General features: G+C 45.0%; 1 protein-coding gene across 1 annotated transcript in view; it reads left to right on the top strand.

Moving 5' to 3' along the window:
* Window positions 1–786: 786 nt before the first annotated feature.
* The window catches only part of svild (supervillin d), a 45,425-nt gene continuing 30,537 nt past the window's right edge, over window positions 787–15,674 (top strand). Inside the window, exon 1 of the mRNA XM_056577728.1 lies at window positions 787–1,175. Coding sequence (XP_056433703.1) covers window positions 787–1,175 — 389 coding nt within the window. The remainder of the gene's footprint in view (window positions 1,176–15,674) is intronic.

The raw sequence follows: 15,674 nt of genomic DNA, 5'->3' as shown, positions 1-15,674 counted from the left end.
AGCTGGCTGTCGCCTTGCATGGTTGACTCTGCCGTCGGTGTGTCAATGTGTGTATTAACTGATGTAAGTCTCTTTGGATAAAAGCGTCTGCTAAATGCCCTCATTGTAATTAATTGTAAAATAACAAAGAGAATGGGCTTAAGAGTTTGGTGAGTGAAGGCTGCTGCAGCTTCTCCCTCCAGGCCGCTGGGCTCCTTCCCCAGTGAGTGGACGGAGCAGGAGACTGTGATTGAGTGTTACAGACCCGTCTCACTGCGGCGGTCAGCCTGCCAGCTCCAGGGAAAGCTCAGCTCCTCCTAGTTTGTTGGCTGACATCAGGCTCAGTCGTGGGTGGGGGTAGGTGGGTGGAGGGGGTGGGGTGGGTGGAGGGGGAGGTTTGTGAGCCACATCTGTGTTATTTTTCTAAATGCCCGGGCATAGATCCAACTCCCCAGCGATACAGGTTCCATCTCGTCTGCTGTGATCGACCTCCCCTGAGCTCCTGCCTCCAGAGAGAGCAGGGTTGAATCTGCCATTGTTGGAATGTTTGGTTATGGCCTCTGAAAGTACATCACATCACGTTATGTTATAACTAATCCCGTTTGTCTTCTTTTCCCTGTTCCCCATAGCACGGGGATGATGCCGACTGAGTGAGGCTGCTGTCGACTCTAGGGCCGCCGGGGGGTTACACTGAAGACGACCGGTCAAAGCAAGCAGCAAGAAAGTCCGCTTTGTTGTTCTTCTGCATTTGATTCAGCAAAGGGGATAGTTTACCTCTGACCTCTCGAGGGTAAATTTTTTTTAAAGATGGAGGGTGTGGATACCCTGCAGAGCTCCACCCTAGAGACCAAAGCCGACCGGATCGCCCGCTACAAAGCGGAGCGGAGGAAGGCGCTGGCCGAGCGCTATGGCAACATGGAGGACTGCACGCCCAAATACACCCGCCGGGAACGGAAGGCACCCGAGCCGTCAGAGATACACTTCTCGATGGGCAAGGACGCGGAGAAGCTGGAGATCAGCGAATCGGAGCAGAGCTACAGCAGGAGCGCCCACCGGGGCAAAGCGACGGAGCCGGTGGATCAGGGAAGCAGTGGATCCTCCGAGGACACAGGGGGAAGCACTGAGGGGAAACCTGAAGGGCATTTAAGCTGTCAATCGGAGACTACCAAGAGCATCAGGATTTCATCTCATAGCAGGTGGGTACATTTCTACTTGTATGCATGAAAAATATATACATACCCATCTTCATTTTGGTCTATGCCCCTCCCCAACAGGAATGTAGTGGTCACCAAAGACAACATACTTCTTCCAAAACCTGGAGTTGGACATAAGGGACATATATTGCTCGGTATAAATGAGTAGGAGGTGTCTAATGAGGCCATATTTAGAGGCATCAGACCCAGGTCTAACGTTTCCATAATGGTCTTTGGAGGAGAGGAGGACTGATTATTTTCTGTTGGGAAGCAGGTCCTCCATGTTGGTCAGCTTGAACACCCTGGACTCTGCACACTTGTGGAAGCCCAAACCATCAATTTGCATCTTTGCATCTAAAAATGTCCTTTTACTGTTTTTTAGAGTTCATGTTTTGAGAGAGAGAGAGGGAGGGGGGGGGGGGGGGGAGGGGGGGGGGGCTAAAAATAGCCTGTCATGTCTAGTCAGGATGACAACCCCTAGCGCGGGAGGACAGAGTTGAGAACATGAGATTAAAGGAGCAGAAGGGATTGTTGGTAATGTTGAATGTGCCTCAACCCATCCTTGCTGCAAAATGTTCATGCCCTGCGCTCAATGAACCACAATGTGATGTAATAATGTTGATTCTAATATTTTATTATTTTATTCTAATGACCATAACAAATGGTGTGTGTGTGTGTGTGTGTGTGTGTGTGTGTGTGTGTGTGTGTGTGTGTGTGTGTGTGTGTGTGTGTGTGTGTGTGTGTGTGTGTGTGTGTGTGTGTGTGTGTGTGTGTGTGTGTGTGGAGAGAGCAAACAGAGCCAAATTACAAAAGCTGTTACCTGAAGGCATTGCGTAACATCCTCAATTTGTTTGCTAATGAAAGCTTGGCAACTTGTGTTTGTGCGTATAAATTCGCTTGCAGCATAATTGCACAATTTCCCCACTTTGTTGTTTAATGGCTATATTGACACCAGCTACATGCACAGTGAACCCCTTTCCGCCCTCTCTATATATATACACACACACACACACACACACACACACACACACACACACACACACACACACACACACACACACACACACACACACACACACACACTCTCTATCAGGTATCGGAGGCGGGCTGTTATGACATGTTATTGTATTTGCTTCATGCTACCCATCTTGTCAGAGCAAATGAGGACCTGCGTGTTAAAGCATGAGTCAGTCTCTGTAAGGACAGGCCTTTGATTAAAGAACAATGAGTGGACCACACAATGAGTTGCCCCAGGCCGACCACAGATTGAATGAGCATGTGTGGTGAAAGGTTGATGTTTATGGTTAAAAGTAACATGGAGTTAAACAAAACCAGGGTTTACATATGAAGGCTCAAAGCTGCAAACAAAGCATTCCAAAATAAACGTTTTCCAAATAAAGCATTTATTTCATTTAACTGAATTAGTACGTTCATTTATACTGAATAAAACATAACAAATATTATATTCTTCAACATGACTCTTCCTGCACACAGATGCACAATTAGACACACATGTAGATGGTTAAATCTTTGAAAAAAACAAAACAAAGACATTCTTCAAAATCTATTGTTGTGTCGCCATGATAATTAATATGGGTGACGAACAGGCAAACCAGCCGTTTGGCCGTGACTCTCATAGCTCTCATAAGCAGGCGTCCTGCGTGCGTGTCTTCCTGCTCCGGATTATAATGACAAGTCATGTCGGCTGGCTTATCTGGCATGGAGAGTCTTCCTGCTCCCCCCCATCCATCCAGAGCTTAATGCTCTGCTTGGGTCAGGACATTGCAAGTCCTTTTTCATGAATGGTTATGGATGAGTCCATTTGGTTGTTTCTCTTTTCTTTTATCTTTTATTAGTCCAGATTGAAATAACTTATCCAACCAAACCGCTAAACACAGGGACATTAAGAGCATATTAAGAGCATTTGTCCATCGTAAAGCTTTGCAAAGTAGAAGTATGGATGCATGGTTTGATGGATAAAAGGATGGTTAGATGAATGGATAGATGGGTGGATTATATGAATGCACGTCTAGGATGAGTGGGTGGATGGACTTGGAGGGTGAATCAATCTAGCTACTGGGTGGGTTGGGGGACATATGAATGAGATCCATCCAGAGCTGTGATGCCCACCTTCAGTCGGCCTAGAGCCCCGCAGAGGACATGTGGGACGAGTTAAGGGATTCATAAAAGTCATCGCATAGAATTGGAGTTTGTTGTCCCGGCGAATGAGTCACAGATTCCAAACCAAGGTTTACTGCCAGACTCTGTCCGGTATTGGTATTAATGATGTTAGTGCTGGTGGTTTGTTTTGTTTGTGATACTCCTCCTTCTGGACCTCTTCCCTGCATAGTTCTGCTGCGTGTTGCTCTACTACAAGGTTAAAATCCATGATGGGCCAAAAGTGGAATGAAATGCAAGAAATCCCCCAACCCTTATGACAGTGTGAGGATAACGGGGGGCTTTAACGGGGGGCTTCTCTGTGTGTTTAAAGTGTTGAGTCTCCTTGTTCTTGTTTCGCTGTTCTGACTTCCACCTTGTGCTATCTTTACATTCAGTTGGGGTGTGTGTGTGTGTGTGTGTGTGTGTGTGTGTGTGTGTGTGTGTGTGTGTGTGTGTGTGACACCCCCGTGGTTAGCTTTAGCAGCAAGAATGCCGTGTGCATAGCCCCTCCCCGTTTAGGCGCCAGTCATGGCGGGTTTGGGGTCGACCAAGCGGCGCCGGAGCCTCCGGTTGCTAGGGACCCTCCGGTTGCTAGGGACCCTCCGGTTGCCTGGGACCGTCTCCGAGGGGGGTGGCTGTCCGGCTCGCGCATGTTTTCAGACCCTGGGCGCTTCACACGCCGTGGGGGATGCCCTGTAGACAGACCTCCATGGAGGACTCAAGAAGTCACTCATTAGTGGTGTTGAGACCGAGGCCCGGGTGCAACACACTGCCTGGTCGTACACACTTTATTCAGGGCTGGGCCATATTGAAATATTTATATCACGGAAATCGGGAATTTCACATCTATAAATATTATGTGACTATGAGGCTTGGTTTCACTATTAGACCGGTAGGTTTATTTCATGGCGACACAATAGCATTCAGAAACTATATGGATAATATTGACCGGCCAGTCCTAACCATATTATTTGGTTAGTAGTTTAAATATGTAGGAAGGCATTTGGTTCAGGAGGTAGAGCGGGTTGGCTGGTAACCGGTAGGTTGCTAGTTCGATCCCCGGCTCCTCCTAGCTGAGGGTCGTGATGTCTCTGAGCAAGACACATAACCCTAACTGCTTCTGATGAGCTGGCTGTTGCCCTGCATGGTTGACACCGTCGTCTGTGTTAATGAGCGCATGAATGGGTGAATGTTTGGCAATATTGAAAAGCGCTTTGACGGGCTGCAGTTTAAATGCAGTCCATTTGACCTGGATAAGATGGTAACCACAGAGTGTCCTTACCCAAAAAAAATTGGTAAATGTGTTTCCTGCTAAAATAAGATGGGACACTTATCGATGTATGGCATTCATCATGTTCAACCCTGGAATTTCTTTCGAGGTGAAGATAAGGCTGGGGAGGCTTAATGACACACAGAGACCTAGATATCAGACCACATAAGCTCCACCGTGTGGTTCGAGGGCATGTGGCGTCCTCAGACCAATCAGTTTCCCCCTTCCGTGACCTTTGACCTGACCCCCCCCCTCGGTCAATCCTGGCCCTGCATTGTACCTCCTCCACACCATCTTCATTACATCATGGCTGCCTCTCCTCCTCCGGCAGCTGGCCGTCCATCCATATTAATGCCTGTTCCAGGGAGATGAACGAAGCCGTGGTCATCGTCGGCCTGGTGGCAGCATTGTAAGTGGCTGCCGCTGCCAACATGGGTCGATGCTGGTAACAAAAGGACCATTGTGACTAGAATAGATGTGAATGGATGTTTCGGGATATCCATCTCTGAGTGGGTGTGCGGCTAGACATGGCAGCTTGCTTGTTTACACGGAGAAAGGAAGATGTATGCTGTTTCCAAAAAGACACGGGCCAGCCAGACTGGCGAGGGATTTGATAGCGGGGCATTTTGTGATCTTATCTGTCCGTCTCTGTGACTCTGTATATAAATGTTGGATGACGTATGACACAAGCATAAATGGGAATGTGATTTTATGTTTTTATGATTCTGTATCAGCCAACTGTATAGTCATCCCTCTTGTTCCGTGGGAGTACGATTATATCTTTCTCTTTCTTTTTCTCTCATTCCAGACTTCTAAATGCGGTCGAATCAGAGGAACCAAAAGGTGAGCGCAACACTTTTTTAGAAGGGGTTATAATTTGATTTAGTTCAGTCCCTTGTTGTCCTACCAATTTGTACAGAGCTGTGAAGTCCTTCTTTCTGGCCCTGTTGCTAAGACCCGGTCATTACCCGGGCTTGTCGGTTGTCAAGTAGCAATAGCTGTGATTCAATGTAAGTCGTTCAAAATGATTGTTCACCAATATGGATGTGGTTCCTAGTGGATGTGCTTCATTATGATTGTGATTCCAACTGAACGTTCCAACTGAACTTGCTTCCCCTCTCCATGTGCTGAGTGGTGTTGATGTGTGTATGTGGTAATTTTCCCTCAGAGAAACTCGACTGACTTGTTTGTTTTGTTTGTTTTGTGTGCGTGGGTGTTTATAGCCTGGCTGATTTGGTCCATTCCTGGAACCGGGTAGTACGCAGTGTTTGGACTCCGTCTATTTGGGAATTCATCTATGAAACAGATATGAACAGATTTTTTTACCTGGTTCACTGAATGCACATTTCCTAGGCGTCTCTGTCTTTATTGCCTAGGTTTGCGTTTTGTACGAGTCAGTATTCATGCCAGTCTATTTGTGTACCTGTAGGCATCCTTTCTGCAATCTTCTGGTGTGTTTATGCTGTTTATCGATTACGACATTATAGATGTCAATCCAGTTTTCGATGTGCAGATCGTGGGGATTTGTTGAACATCTCTAGTGTTAAAGAATAATAAGACCCACTCTTCTGGTTGCCTCAATTACAACAAAAAAACGCTTAATGAAGATATATTATGATGGCACAATTATAATAATAGCAGTTATACATAAAAGTAACTATGTAGTATATAAGTATGGTTTAATATCAAATATAAGTAGGAACAGTTTACCATAAAATAGACATGTATGTTTATTAAACTGTGAGTGAACCCCCTGTTTCAGCAGGAATTCAAACACTAAGAAAGTGAATAATGAGCAATATTGTATGCGGTGAGATGCTGTGCTCCGAACAGTTGAACCCCCACTCGGACTCGGTCATCAGAATAAGCCGCTGCTCAGATGGCTTCACCATCCCTACACACCGTAGTGTTAAACTATACGTTTCTGTGAAGCCTAACCTTCTCTCGGAATCAAACACACCCAGTGGAGTTATACTATAAGGGTCCGAAGAACGTAACCCTCATACAGACCAATACAAAGCAAATACATAGGATTTCACTGGTCTTTTCTCTAAATGACGTCTTATGATGTGATATTTCAGTAACAGTGATACCATGGCATAGATTACTATGTTGAAGATCATAAGATACATTTTACCACATTTAAGACACAAAAACTAGTTTGGGTTCCCTTGTGCTTTAAGTGTGTCTGGATGTTATCCATGCATTTGTATTGCCCTGGTGGTTTCAGAGGTAGTGTATGCTCTGCCCGTTTAGTTCTGATGATATAAGCAGTTGAAGGTGACCAATCCCAGATGATCTGAGATTTACAAGCCTCCCCTGTGAGCCAGTCCTAGATTTATTACGGCTTCAACCCACTGAGGTGTATAAACACGGTAGACGCATTCTATAGCTCACTGGAGGACCGAATTTACAGCCAAAGTGTAAAACTGATGTTTTTCTACATTTTGATCATTAGTTTGCAGGATACTTTCGTAGGAAGATGGGGGGGGGGGGGGGGGGGGGGGGGCAAAAAATTTAAAAAAGGAGTTAGCCATGAATATTATATTTATGCACTTCATTTACACTCATGTTGAATTACTTTTAGTCAATTGATTGTGTATGTCTTTTGACCCTAGTTTGCTCCAGCGCCTCACCATTGGAGGTTTAATCACATTAGCCCGCTGACTCATTTGTAGGGCTATGTAGGGCCGGGGATGGGATCCCATCCAGGAACTCCTGCTCTGTCAGACGGGTGACACGGTCGCTTGGCAGACGGCGCAGAGTGATTCAATTTTAGAATTTGAGGTTTCACTTTTTCTCTTCTTCCTCGCCTCTCAAATCCGTCCTCCAGCTCGGAGCGTGGAGAGACGGAGGAAGGGACTTGGACTCAACTCAAGCCCGAGTGGCGTACGCTCCGAGGCCCTCTCCGCCTCGGTGCCGGGCCATGAGTCACGTTACATCATCATCGCAAACTAAACCTCGCCAACGCTCACAATGGGCCCCCACGTTGTTGAGGCTGGAAAATGATGTCTTCCCTGTTTAGAAAATGGGGCTTTTCTTTACCTCTCCGATGGCCCACATTGTTGATTTTTATCGTGAGGCGTCACGCTGGAACAATAAAAGTAGATTTACAGCGTACGAGGAAAATAGAGCAGGGGAAAATGGAAAGGCACCCAGATTTTCATTTTTTTCGGGTTGTTTTTCGTCTCTGTTGCCGTGGGGATTTCACGTTGCTTTTTCCCGTTCGAATCAGTTTTGAAGCAAAAAAATCTGAAAAAGCCTATGACTTTTTGAAAGCGTTGGGTATTAAATATGATATATTGTCTCAACTGGGCACATAAAGGCCGTAGAGGGAGAAGTGATGATGCCAACCATGTGTTTCCATCCAACCCCTACAGCCTCTGGGTCTCTCCCAGAGAACTCTGAGCTGCTTGAGTTTCTACATCAGCTCAGTGCTGTGGAGAAACTCTAGGGAAGGAAACATGATACGGACTTCTCTGCTAAGTAACCATCCTGTGTTTGAAAAAAGGCTGCAATTTGTCCGGGAACTGCCACAACACTTTTGGACAATTTTATAGACCACATGATCGATCGATCAATAGAAAAAGGATCCATATCCTATATACAGTATGTGTGTCATATGCATGTGTAATGTATGTAATATGGTGATGTAGTCTTTCTACTGCAACACATTGTCTGTGGTGTCTTTGTACTTGTAACTTGTGTGAATCAGTTACCTCCTCTATCATGAATGACGGCGTGTCTGTCATCAGAACAGCTGGTGTATACTATACTCCCATTCCTAGCGCCACTATTTGTCTGTACACTCAAACTCGCACTGTGTGTGTGTGTGTGTGTGTGTGTGTGTGTGTGTGTGTGTGTGTGTGTGTGTGTGTGTGTGTGTGTGTGTGTGTGTGTGTGTGTGTGTGTGTGTGTGTGTGTGTGTGTGTGTGTGTGTGTGGACGCCTCCGGTGTCTTCTGCTGCATATAGTGGTTGAGGGTATGCCCGCCCCCCCCCCCCCCCCCCCCCCCGTGTTAAACGATGTCATCGACCACGATGACCTCATCAGTTTGCTCTCCTGTCCTAACACTTCACAGAGGGAATGTTCCAGAAGACGGAGCCCACTGTGAAATTGACTGTGATGATTATATGTTTGTGACTTGGTGACACACGCCACCTAGTTACCCAGAGCAACATTTGGGAAGGAAAACCATATTTTGAGACTTCGGGAGAGGAATATCTTCGTAATACTTCGTCCCGCTATGACAATAATTGTATAGTATTTTATTTGCTGGATTATACCGATTGGGAGGGAGGGAAAGAGGGAGGGAAAGAGAAAGAGAGGGTGCGGGCGAGACTACATTTCCCAGCATTCCTCTGCATGGAAGCCAACTAGCCATTTGCTTCTTTAGGGTAAAATAAACTTGATATAATTGTATGAAATATATAGGGCTAGGCTACCAATAGCTAGCCTTGCTCCTCCATTGGAATATATAGGGTAGTGTAAAACACACGTCCATATTTTTTTCTCCAACCTCTGTCACTGTACCTCTGTACAGTGCCGACCGTGGGAGCTTGTAATAATCAGAGTCTGTCTCTCTTTGTGTGTCTCTGTTCTCTAGTTGAAAGGAAGCCTGCTGATCCCGCCAAGATGAGCGTCGCGTCCAAACAGTCAACTGATAAGGTTCGGTTTACGTCTTCCTCCATGGGATACTTTGCATTCTTGTTTACTTTGTGCAAGTCACAGGCGTGGATGCACACATGCACTTTTTTTGTGTTTTGAACAACTAAAACTCAACACATTGTTTATGGTCTTTACTACTGACTCTTGGTATTTGTTCAATGCTGCAATGAAACAATATGCATGCATAAGGGCTGGATAGTGTCGTGGTTAGGTAGAGGGTTTGACTCCAAGAGCTGAAGGCGTCCCTGAGCAAGGTGCCCTGACCCCTACCGGTGCTTTGATGACATGTGACCGTGGTCACCATAAGTCATACACGCATCTCCAGAATGACCACGGGACATGGTGAATAAGTGGGCTTATACCACGGTCTGGGGAAATACTCGATTCTGATCGGCTGCAGGGTGTGCATTAACCCCTGATATACGGACACCTGCTAAGTAGTTCCGGTCAAATTGTCTGTTCAGCCTTCAAAACGAGAGCTGGTCAATTGTGAAAATCGCATTAAACTGTAATCGGAAAACGCGGTTATATGCTATAGACCCTATAGTATCTGTGGTATAAATTCTGGGACGAATTTCAAATTATAAATATGTACACTTTATGTTGAAAGCATAGACCGTCGCGATTCCCATTGAAACAAATGGCGTGGTGATTCAGTCTTCAAAAAGAGAGCTGGTAAATTGTGAAAAATGCATTAAACTGTTATCAGAAAACGCGGTTATATGCTTTAGACCTTAGAGTATCTGTGGTATATGCATATGCATTACGTTAGCTCTCTGGCTCATAGCTGAGCGGACTATAATACCTCCCGTTGCCAAGTCGTAGCTAAGGTCCTTCCTATTTACTGGAGGAGTGAACAACGTTTCCATTGCATAAAAACCTTACAGGAGTGTAATGATTGTTCCAGGTATTAGTCAAACCCTGAGGCGCTACAAGGGAAACTAAGGTATGGCTTGTCTTCATTTATTTTCATTAGCAAGTGACCGTGGTATAAGCAGGATAATGCCCTTCATTATCCATTATCAGGAATTAATGGACTACGTGTTGTCCATTAATTCCTGATAATGGACACCTCGTCGGGCATTATCCCTTTCATAAAATATGATGAGGTAAAATACGAGGTTCCATAAAAGCTCCAGGTGTGACTAAACACTGCGTGGATTGAACTCACAACTCGCACGCAGGAGACCTGGCGGGAGACGAAGTCTCGTCCTCCCTCCTCTTCAATTTCCTTCCCTTCATCCGTCTGGGTTCATCTCTCAGCTGCAGATTATTCCATTATCAGGACTCCCAGAGACGTTCGACCGAGCCGCAAAGCCAGGCCGCACCTGGTCAGACCCACCGGCCAAAGTCTCTCGGCTGAGGATGGACTGATCTGGGATTTTCCCACGCGAAAGGGAGGACATGGAAAAAAATCAGGTCTTTCTAAACGCAAACTACACTCGAGCAGATGTGGAGGTTTACAAAAACTCAAAGCACACATTATAATCTGTAATAACTTGGAAAAACAGCAACATGTCTGTTAGGCCCATATCAAAGATGATGATGCAAACAAAACACCTGTAGAGTGTGTGTGTGTGTGTGTGTGTGTGTGAGAGACACACACACACACACACACACACACACACACACACACACACACACACACACACACACACACACACACACACACACACACACACACACACACACACACACACACACACACACACACACACACTGTGTGTGCGTGCCTGCGTAATCAGGACTATTAGTAGGAGGCCCGGACACGCACTCATCTGGGACTATGGGTGACATTCCCATGCCTGCTGTGGTTTCCGTGGCGACGGTTGGGTTTTGCCAGATGTACACTGCCGTTTGTAGAAGTGCTAACTGGGCCTGCTCAGAGCTGCTGGCACGCCGCCAAGACCTGACCATAGTGAACTCCGAGGGTAGCAACCCCCGCCCCCCCTCCTCCCACTTCAAACCCCCTGGAACCCAGCACTCCACCAGCGGGATTTACACCTCATCACACTCTGCGCTCTCTCTCTCTCTCTCACCCCCCTGCTGTCTTTATTCAGTTATCTATTTCTTGCTTGTTGGGTTTTGCTTTTCCCTCAGTCCCCCACCACCATATGTTAGAGGGCTGGTGAACCTGAAAACGTTTTTGTTTTAAACATGCTTATGTTTTATATTAGCGTCAACATCGTAATCGATGCCATTTTGTTTCTGTTACTATGATGAATCCGCTATTTAGGGAAAACTGGGGTAAAATCCACTTGGCTGTTGAGCTCTCGGTGCAGCGTTCTATGGCCTTGTCTGAGAGAGGGTTAAGCTTCACTGATGTTTATATTATAAAGCCACGGAGTGTGACTCATTTCATGTACAACATCGCTCATTATAATGCACATACACAACGACGTACTAAAACAGTACAAGGTTGGTGTGGGTCATTATTATGGGGATAACACGCCCCCCTCCTAGGAACCCAGCACAAAATGTTTGCTCCAATTTAGCTGGAATCGGGAGTTCACTTCCCTTCTCGGTAAATGGTCTCTTTCACACTTCCTTGTAATTTCCACTAAGGCCTCCGTTGCGAAACATGCCTGTCTCATGCACGCCATTTTCCCGGCATGGTCCACGCGTTTCCCCTGCCTGAGGTAAATCCCCGGCTTGAGCTAGCACCCCAATTTACCCTCCCGGACCCTACACACATTGGCGGTTTCATTCTGATGTAAATGCGATAAGACTGGTCCTCGGCTCCAGGGGCGGGACTTGGGTAGAGGTGTTGCTGTGCTGTCTCGACAACAGAGACAACTTTGACAATTATTGCGTCTAGGAAAGATGAGATTTCTAACTGCAAAAAGCACACAACACTTATATAACAAATATAACCTAGGTTTAATGCATGCATACATTAGAGTCCTCTCCAGCAGAGCGAGTCCGGAATGCAGTTTGACAGAGCTATATATACAGTTTCCGATCCTCCCCATATTGCAGATGTCAATAATCAAATCAGGTAATGTTTACCCAAGACACAGAGTTGCCTGTGTTCTCATCAAACAGAAGAGTGCACAAGAGGTTGTCCTATCCCTTGTGACCGTTTTACGTGTAGTACGATGCTGAACATCACGATTGATTCTGAGGAAGGCAGGCCGATTACCCATAGAAAAGGGTTTACATTTAGATGCCACTGAAGAAGGTAGGAAAGATGACCAGAGCAAAAGGGTAGACATTTTGACGACATCACTCACTCCAGCGCTGAAGTGGCTGAACCTAGCACAAAGGTTAATACATAGATGGTACTGAAGAGAAGCAGGATGGCAAGACAATGCACAGAATGGAAAACAAAGCCTATATGACAAAAAGGTGGCAACATTAGAAATTTTCCGTCACACATTGCAGCGCTATCAACATGAGGAGTTCTAACTGGAGAGACAATGAAATCCGCGTGCTGCTGATCATGTGAGAGAGGGTGATTAATGTTTGGCAAGACAATACACAGAATGGAAAACAAAGCCTATATGACTAAAAGGTCGCAACATAAGAGGTTTTCCGTCACACATTGCAGCGCTATCAAAACTGGTCAATACACAGATGGCCAAACTTTTCTCTGTTACGAGTCGTAACAGAACAGTTTTGATAGAGAGAGAGAGGTGGTCATGACGGAGAACAGGTGTGATAGAGAGAGAGGTGGTCATAACAGAACAGTTTTGATAGAGAGAGAGAGGTGGTCATGACGGAGAACAGGTGTGATAGAGAGAGAGGTGGTCATAACAGAACAGTTTTGAAAGAGAGAGAGAGGTGGTCATGACAGAGAACAGGTGTGATGGAGAGAGAGGTGGTCGTAACTTACGAGCACCTCTAAAACTACATGTTGACCCATTTATACAGATACTGTAAAGATGTTGATGATGGGGTTCAAATGTGTGTAAATGTGTGGGCAAGCAGATGCAGAGCAGTGGAAGTAGTTTGGGGCTCAAGAATATCCTGTCCTCAGAATGGGGTCACATGGGGAAAAAAACGTATGGAACCAATGTCCCAGTGTCTTCAACCCACAGCGGTTGCGTCTTGCTCCCAGTGAAGGCACTGGGGCAGGCTTCTCAGTCATGTGGTCAGGCCGGACTCCAACCCCACCACAGAAGGTCTTGGTTTTCCATCAGCACTGACTTTGGTTTTTAATTAGCAAACAGCATCTGCAATGAAGCATATGGATGTCCAAATCTGATATTTTGATTTAGACTTTGATAACGTAATTACATATAATTAATATGCATTTAGTGATCTAATTTACTGTCTTATAATAGCGTGATTGCATATATTCTCTGGTTGTCTCCCAGCTGGGAAATCAAGCCCTGAACCCTGCTAGCATTAATGTCTTGCTCTACTTGTTGAGACACAAACTATTGTTGCTGTTAACAGGTTTTCTAGCATTTCTCAACTCTGGCCAACCACTTTTTTCCTTTTCACGCTCTGTTGATTTCCCTCCTCTCTGCTGGAGGGCTGAAGTGTTTTCTGGTTTTCCTCGGGGGTCTCTGCGGTCCTATTCTTCACAGCCAGGGTTCTGTCCAGCTGCACCACTCCTACTCAAATCTGAAACAAAAAAAGACTGCAGAAAAACTCTCAGAAACTTTGTTCATTAGTGAGTCGATTCAGCGGGGATTTCCGTGCCTGACCCTACCGGTGCAGGTCTCACGGTACATTACGGGGTGGAAAAGTTTAAAAAAAAGAGTATGATTGACTATGCAATCATCTTTATATGTTATATATTATGGCTATCTCTGAGGGAGTGAACTGCTGAACATACAATACAACAACTGATCCCAAAACCAAAAAATATAACTGCAAATGAGGAAGAATCACGTCCAGTTTTCTTGTAAAGCAATGAACAAAGTAGGATTTAAATACACAAATTCCTCGTTACAGTTAAACGGTTCATAAGAAATTTACATAACTTAAACAGTATTCCATTTCAGAAAGATGACCGTATCTTATTTTTTATTTAACCTTTATTTATTCAAGGCAGGCCATTGAGAGCGTGCTTTCTCTTTCAATGACGCCCTGATTACAACTTGCACATAAAAACAGAAATACAAATGTACAATAGATATAAACTGTCGGTCAAACAACCAGAAGAACATAATACAACGGGACAATAAGAAAGCTGCTAAAAACACAAGCAATCCTTATTTAATGCGACTTGAATCATCACCATGAACGTCTCAATCGAGACCAATCGCTCCAGATTTAGTCCCGAAGTATATTCCATCTGTCAGGAGCATAAAAGTGAACATATCAACATTCTCAGGCTGCACGTTGGCTTTGAGATGACGTTGCACATCGGGCAGAGATCATGCTAACACTACCAGTTAACCGAATAATGGACGTGACATCTGCTGTACAAACACTGTACAAAATAATAACATGATACAGCAGGCTTGGGTTCGGTTCTCTCCATCCTGGTGCATTCCATCAAGGTTCTGTACCGCAAGATACCAGCGTAGCCCCCTCTGTGGGACCACTCAATGGCTTCCACTAGGATTATACGGTTTCTGGCTTAAAGTATTCTTTGAAATACTCTATGTATCATTCTATTTTTCCCCATTCCCACTGCTCATCATGATGTGAAACTGAATGCCTTGTATGAACGCAAAGTAATAATAGATGAGAGTAAGAATGCTTTTTATTGGTTTGTGGTTGTCTGTGTACTATCAGCATTCTAGGCTGTTGATGTTGGGTTGGTATTATTCCGATGTTTTTCAGTATGCTTGATCAATTATTAATATGAATCATTTTTATAATGATAATGTAATAACAATACAGTTTAATTTGGGCCGTTTTCTATGGAGCTAGCTGTTTTATTATGACTCAGAAATGGGGAATGTTTTTGTGTTTACGCTTCTCCATGAAGATTAAGGGTGCACCAAGGGCAACATGGTATTCCACTAGGATATTTTGTCCTTGGATACCTTGGTAAATGGTGCTTATAAAAGTAAATGAAGGAAAATGGATGAGTCTAATTCAATCCTGGTATTCACTAGGGTTGAATCGTCCCAGAGTCAAAGGTTGCATCAGCTCTGTTTTAAATGAAAGGTGTAACGCCTTCCCTAAACGTGTTTATAACCCGGGGTTACACAAGGGGTTTGGCGGGGTATATCGCATTCCGAGTAACAAAAGGGCAGAGTCTCTGAGGACAAACTGACCTTTTTACCTTTTTTTAAGGGGGTATGCTTTTTTTACAAGCATGACATGAACAGAGGGGACCTCTTTTTACCGTGATGAATCCCTCTCAGGACCTGTGGTGATCTTCCTCTACTGGTCCTTTAGGGACTCACTGGGAACATTATGGAGGGGATTAAAAAACACAATCTCTGCTCTCTAAGTTCGAGAAAGCATTTCTATCTCTCTGCATTAATGACAATCAAA

This window comes from Gadus chalcogrammus, chromosome 18 (assembly GCF_026213295.1).
Source record: "Gadus chalcogrammus isolate NIFS_2021 chromosome 18, NIFS_Gcha_1.0, whole genome shotgun sequence".
In the NCBI taxonomy this organism is placed as follows: domain Eukaryota; kingdom Metazoa; phylum Chordata; class Actinopteri; order Gadiformes; family Gadidae; genus Gadus; species Gadus chalcogrammus.
The sequence above is the reverse complement of the archived record's forward strand: the minus strand, read 5'-3'. Positions and strand labels throughout refer to the sequence as shown.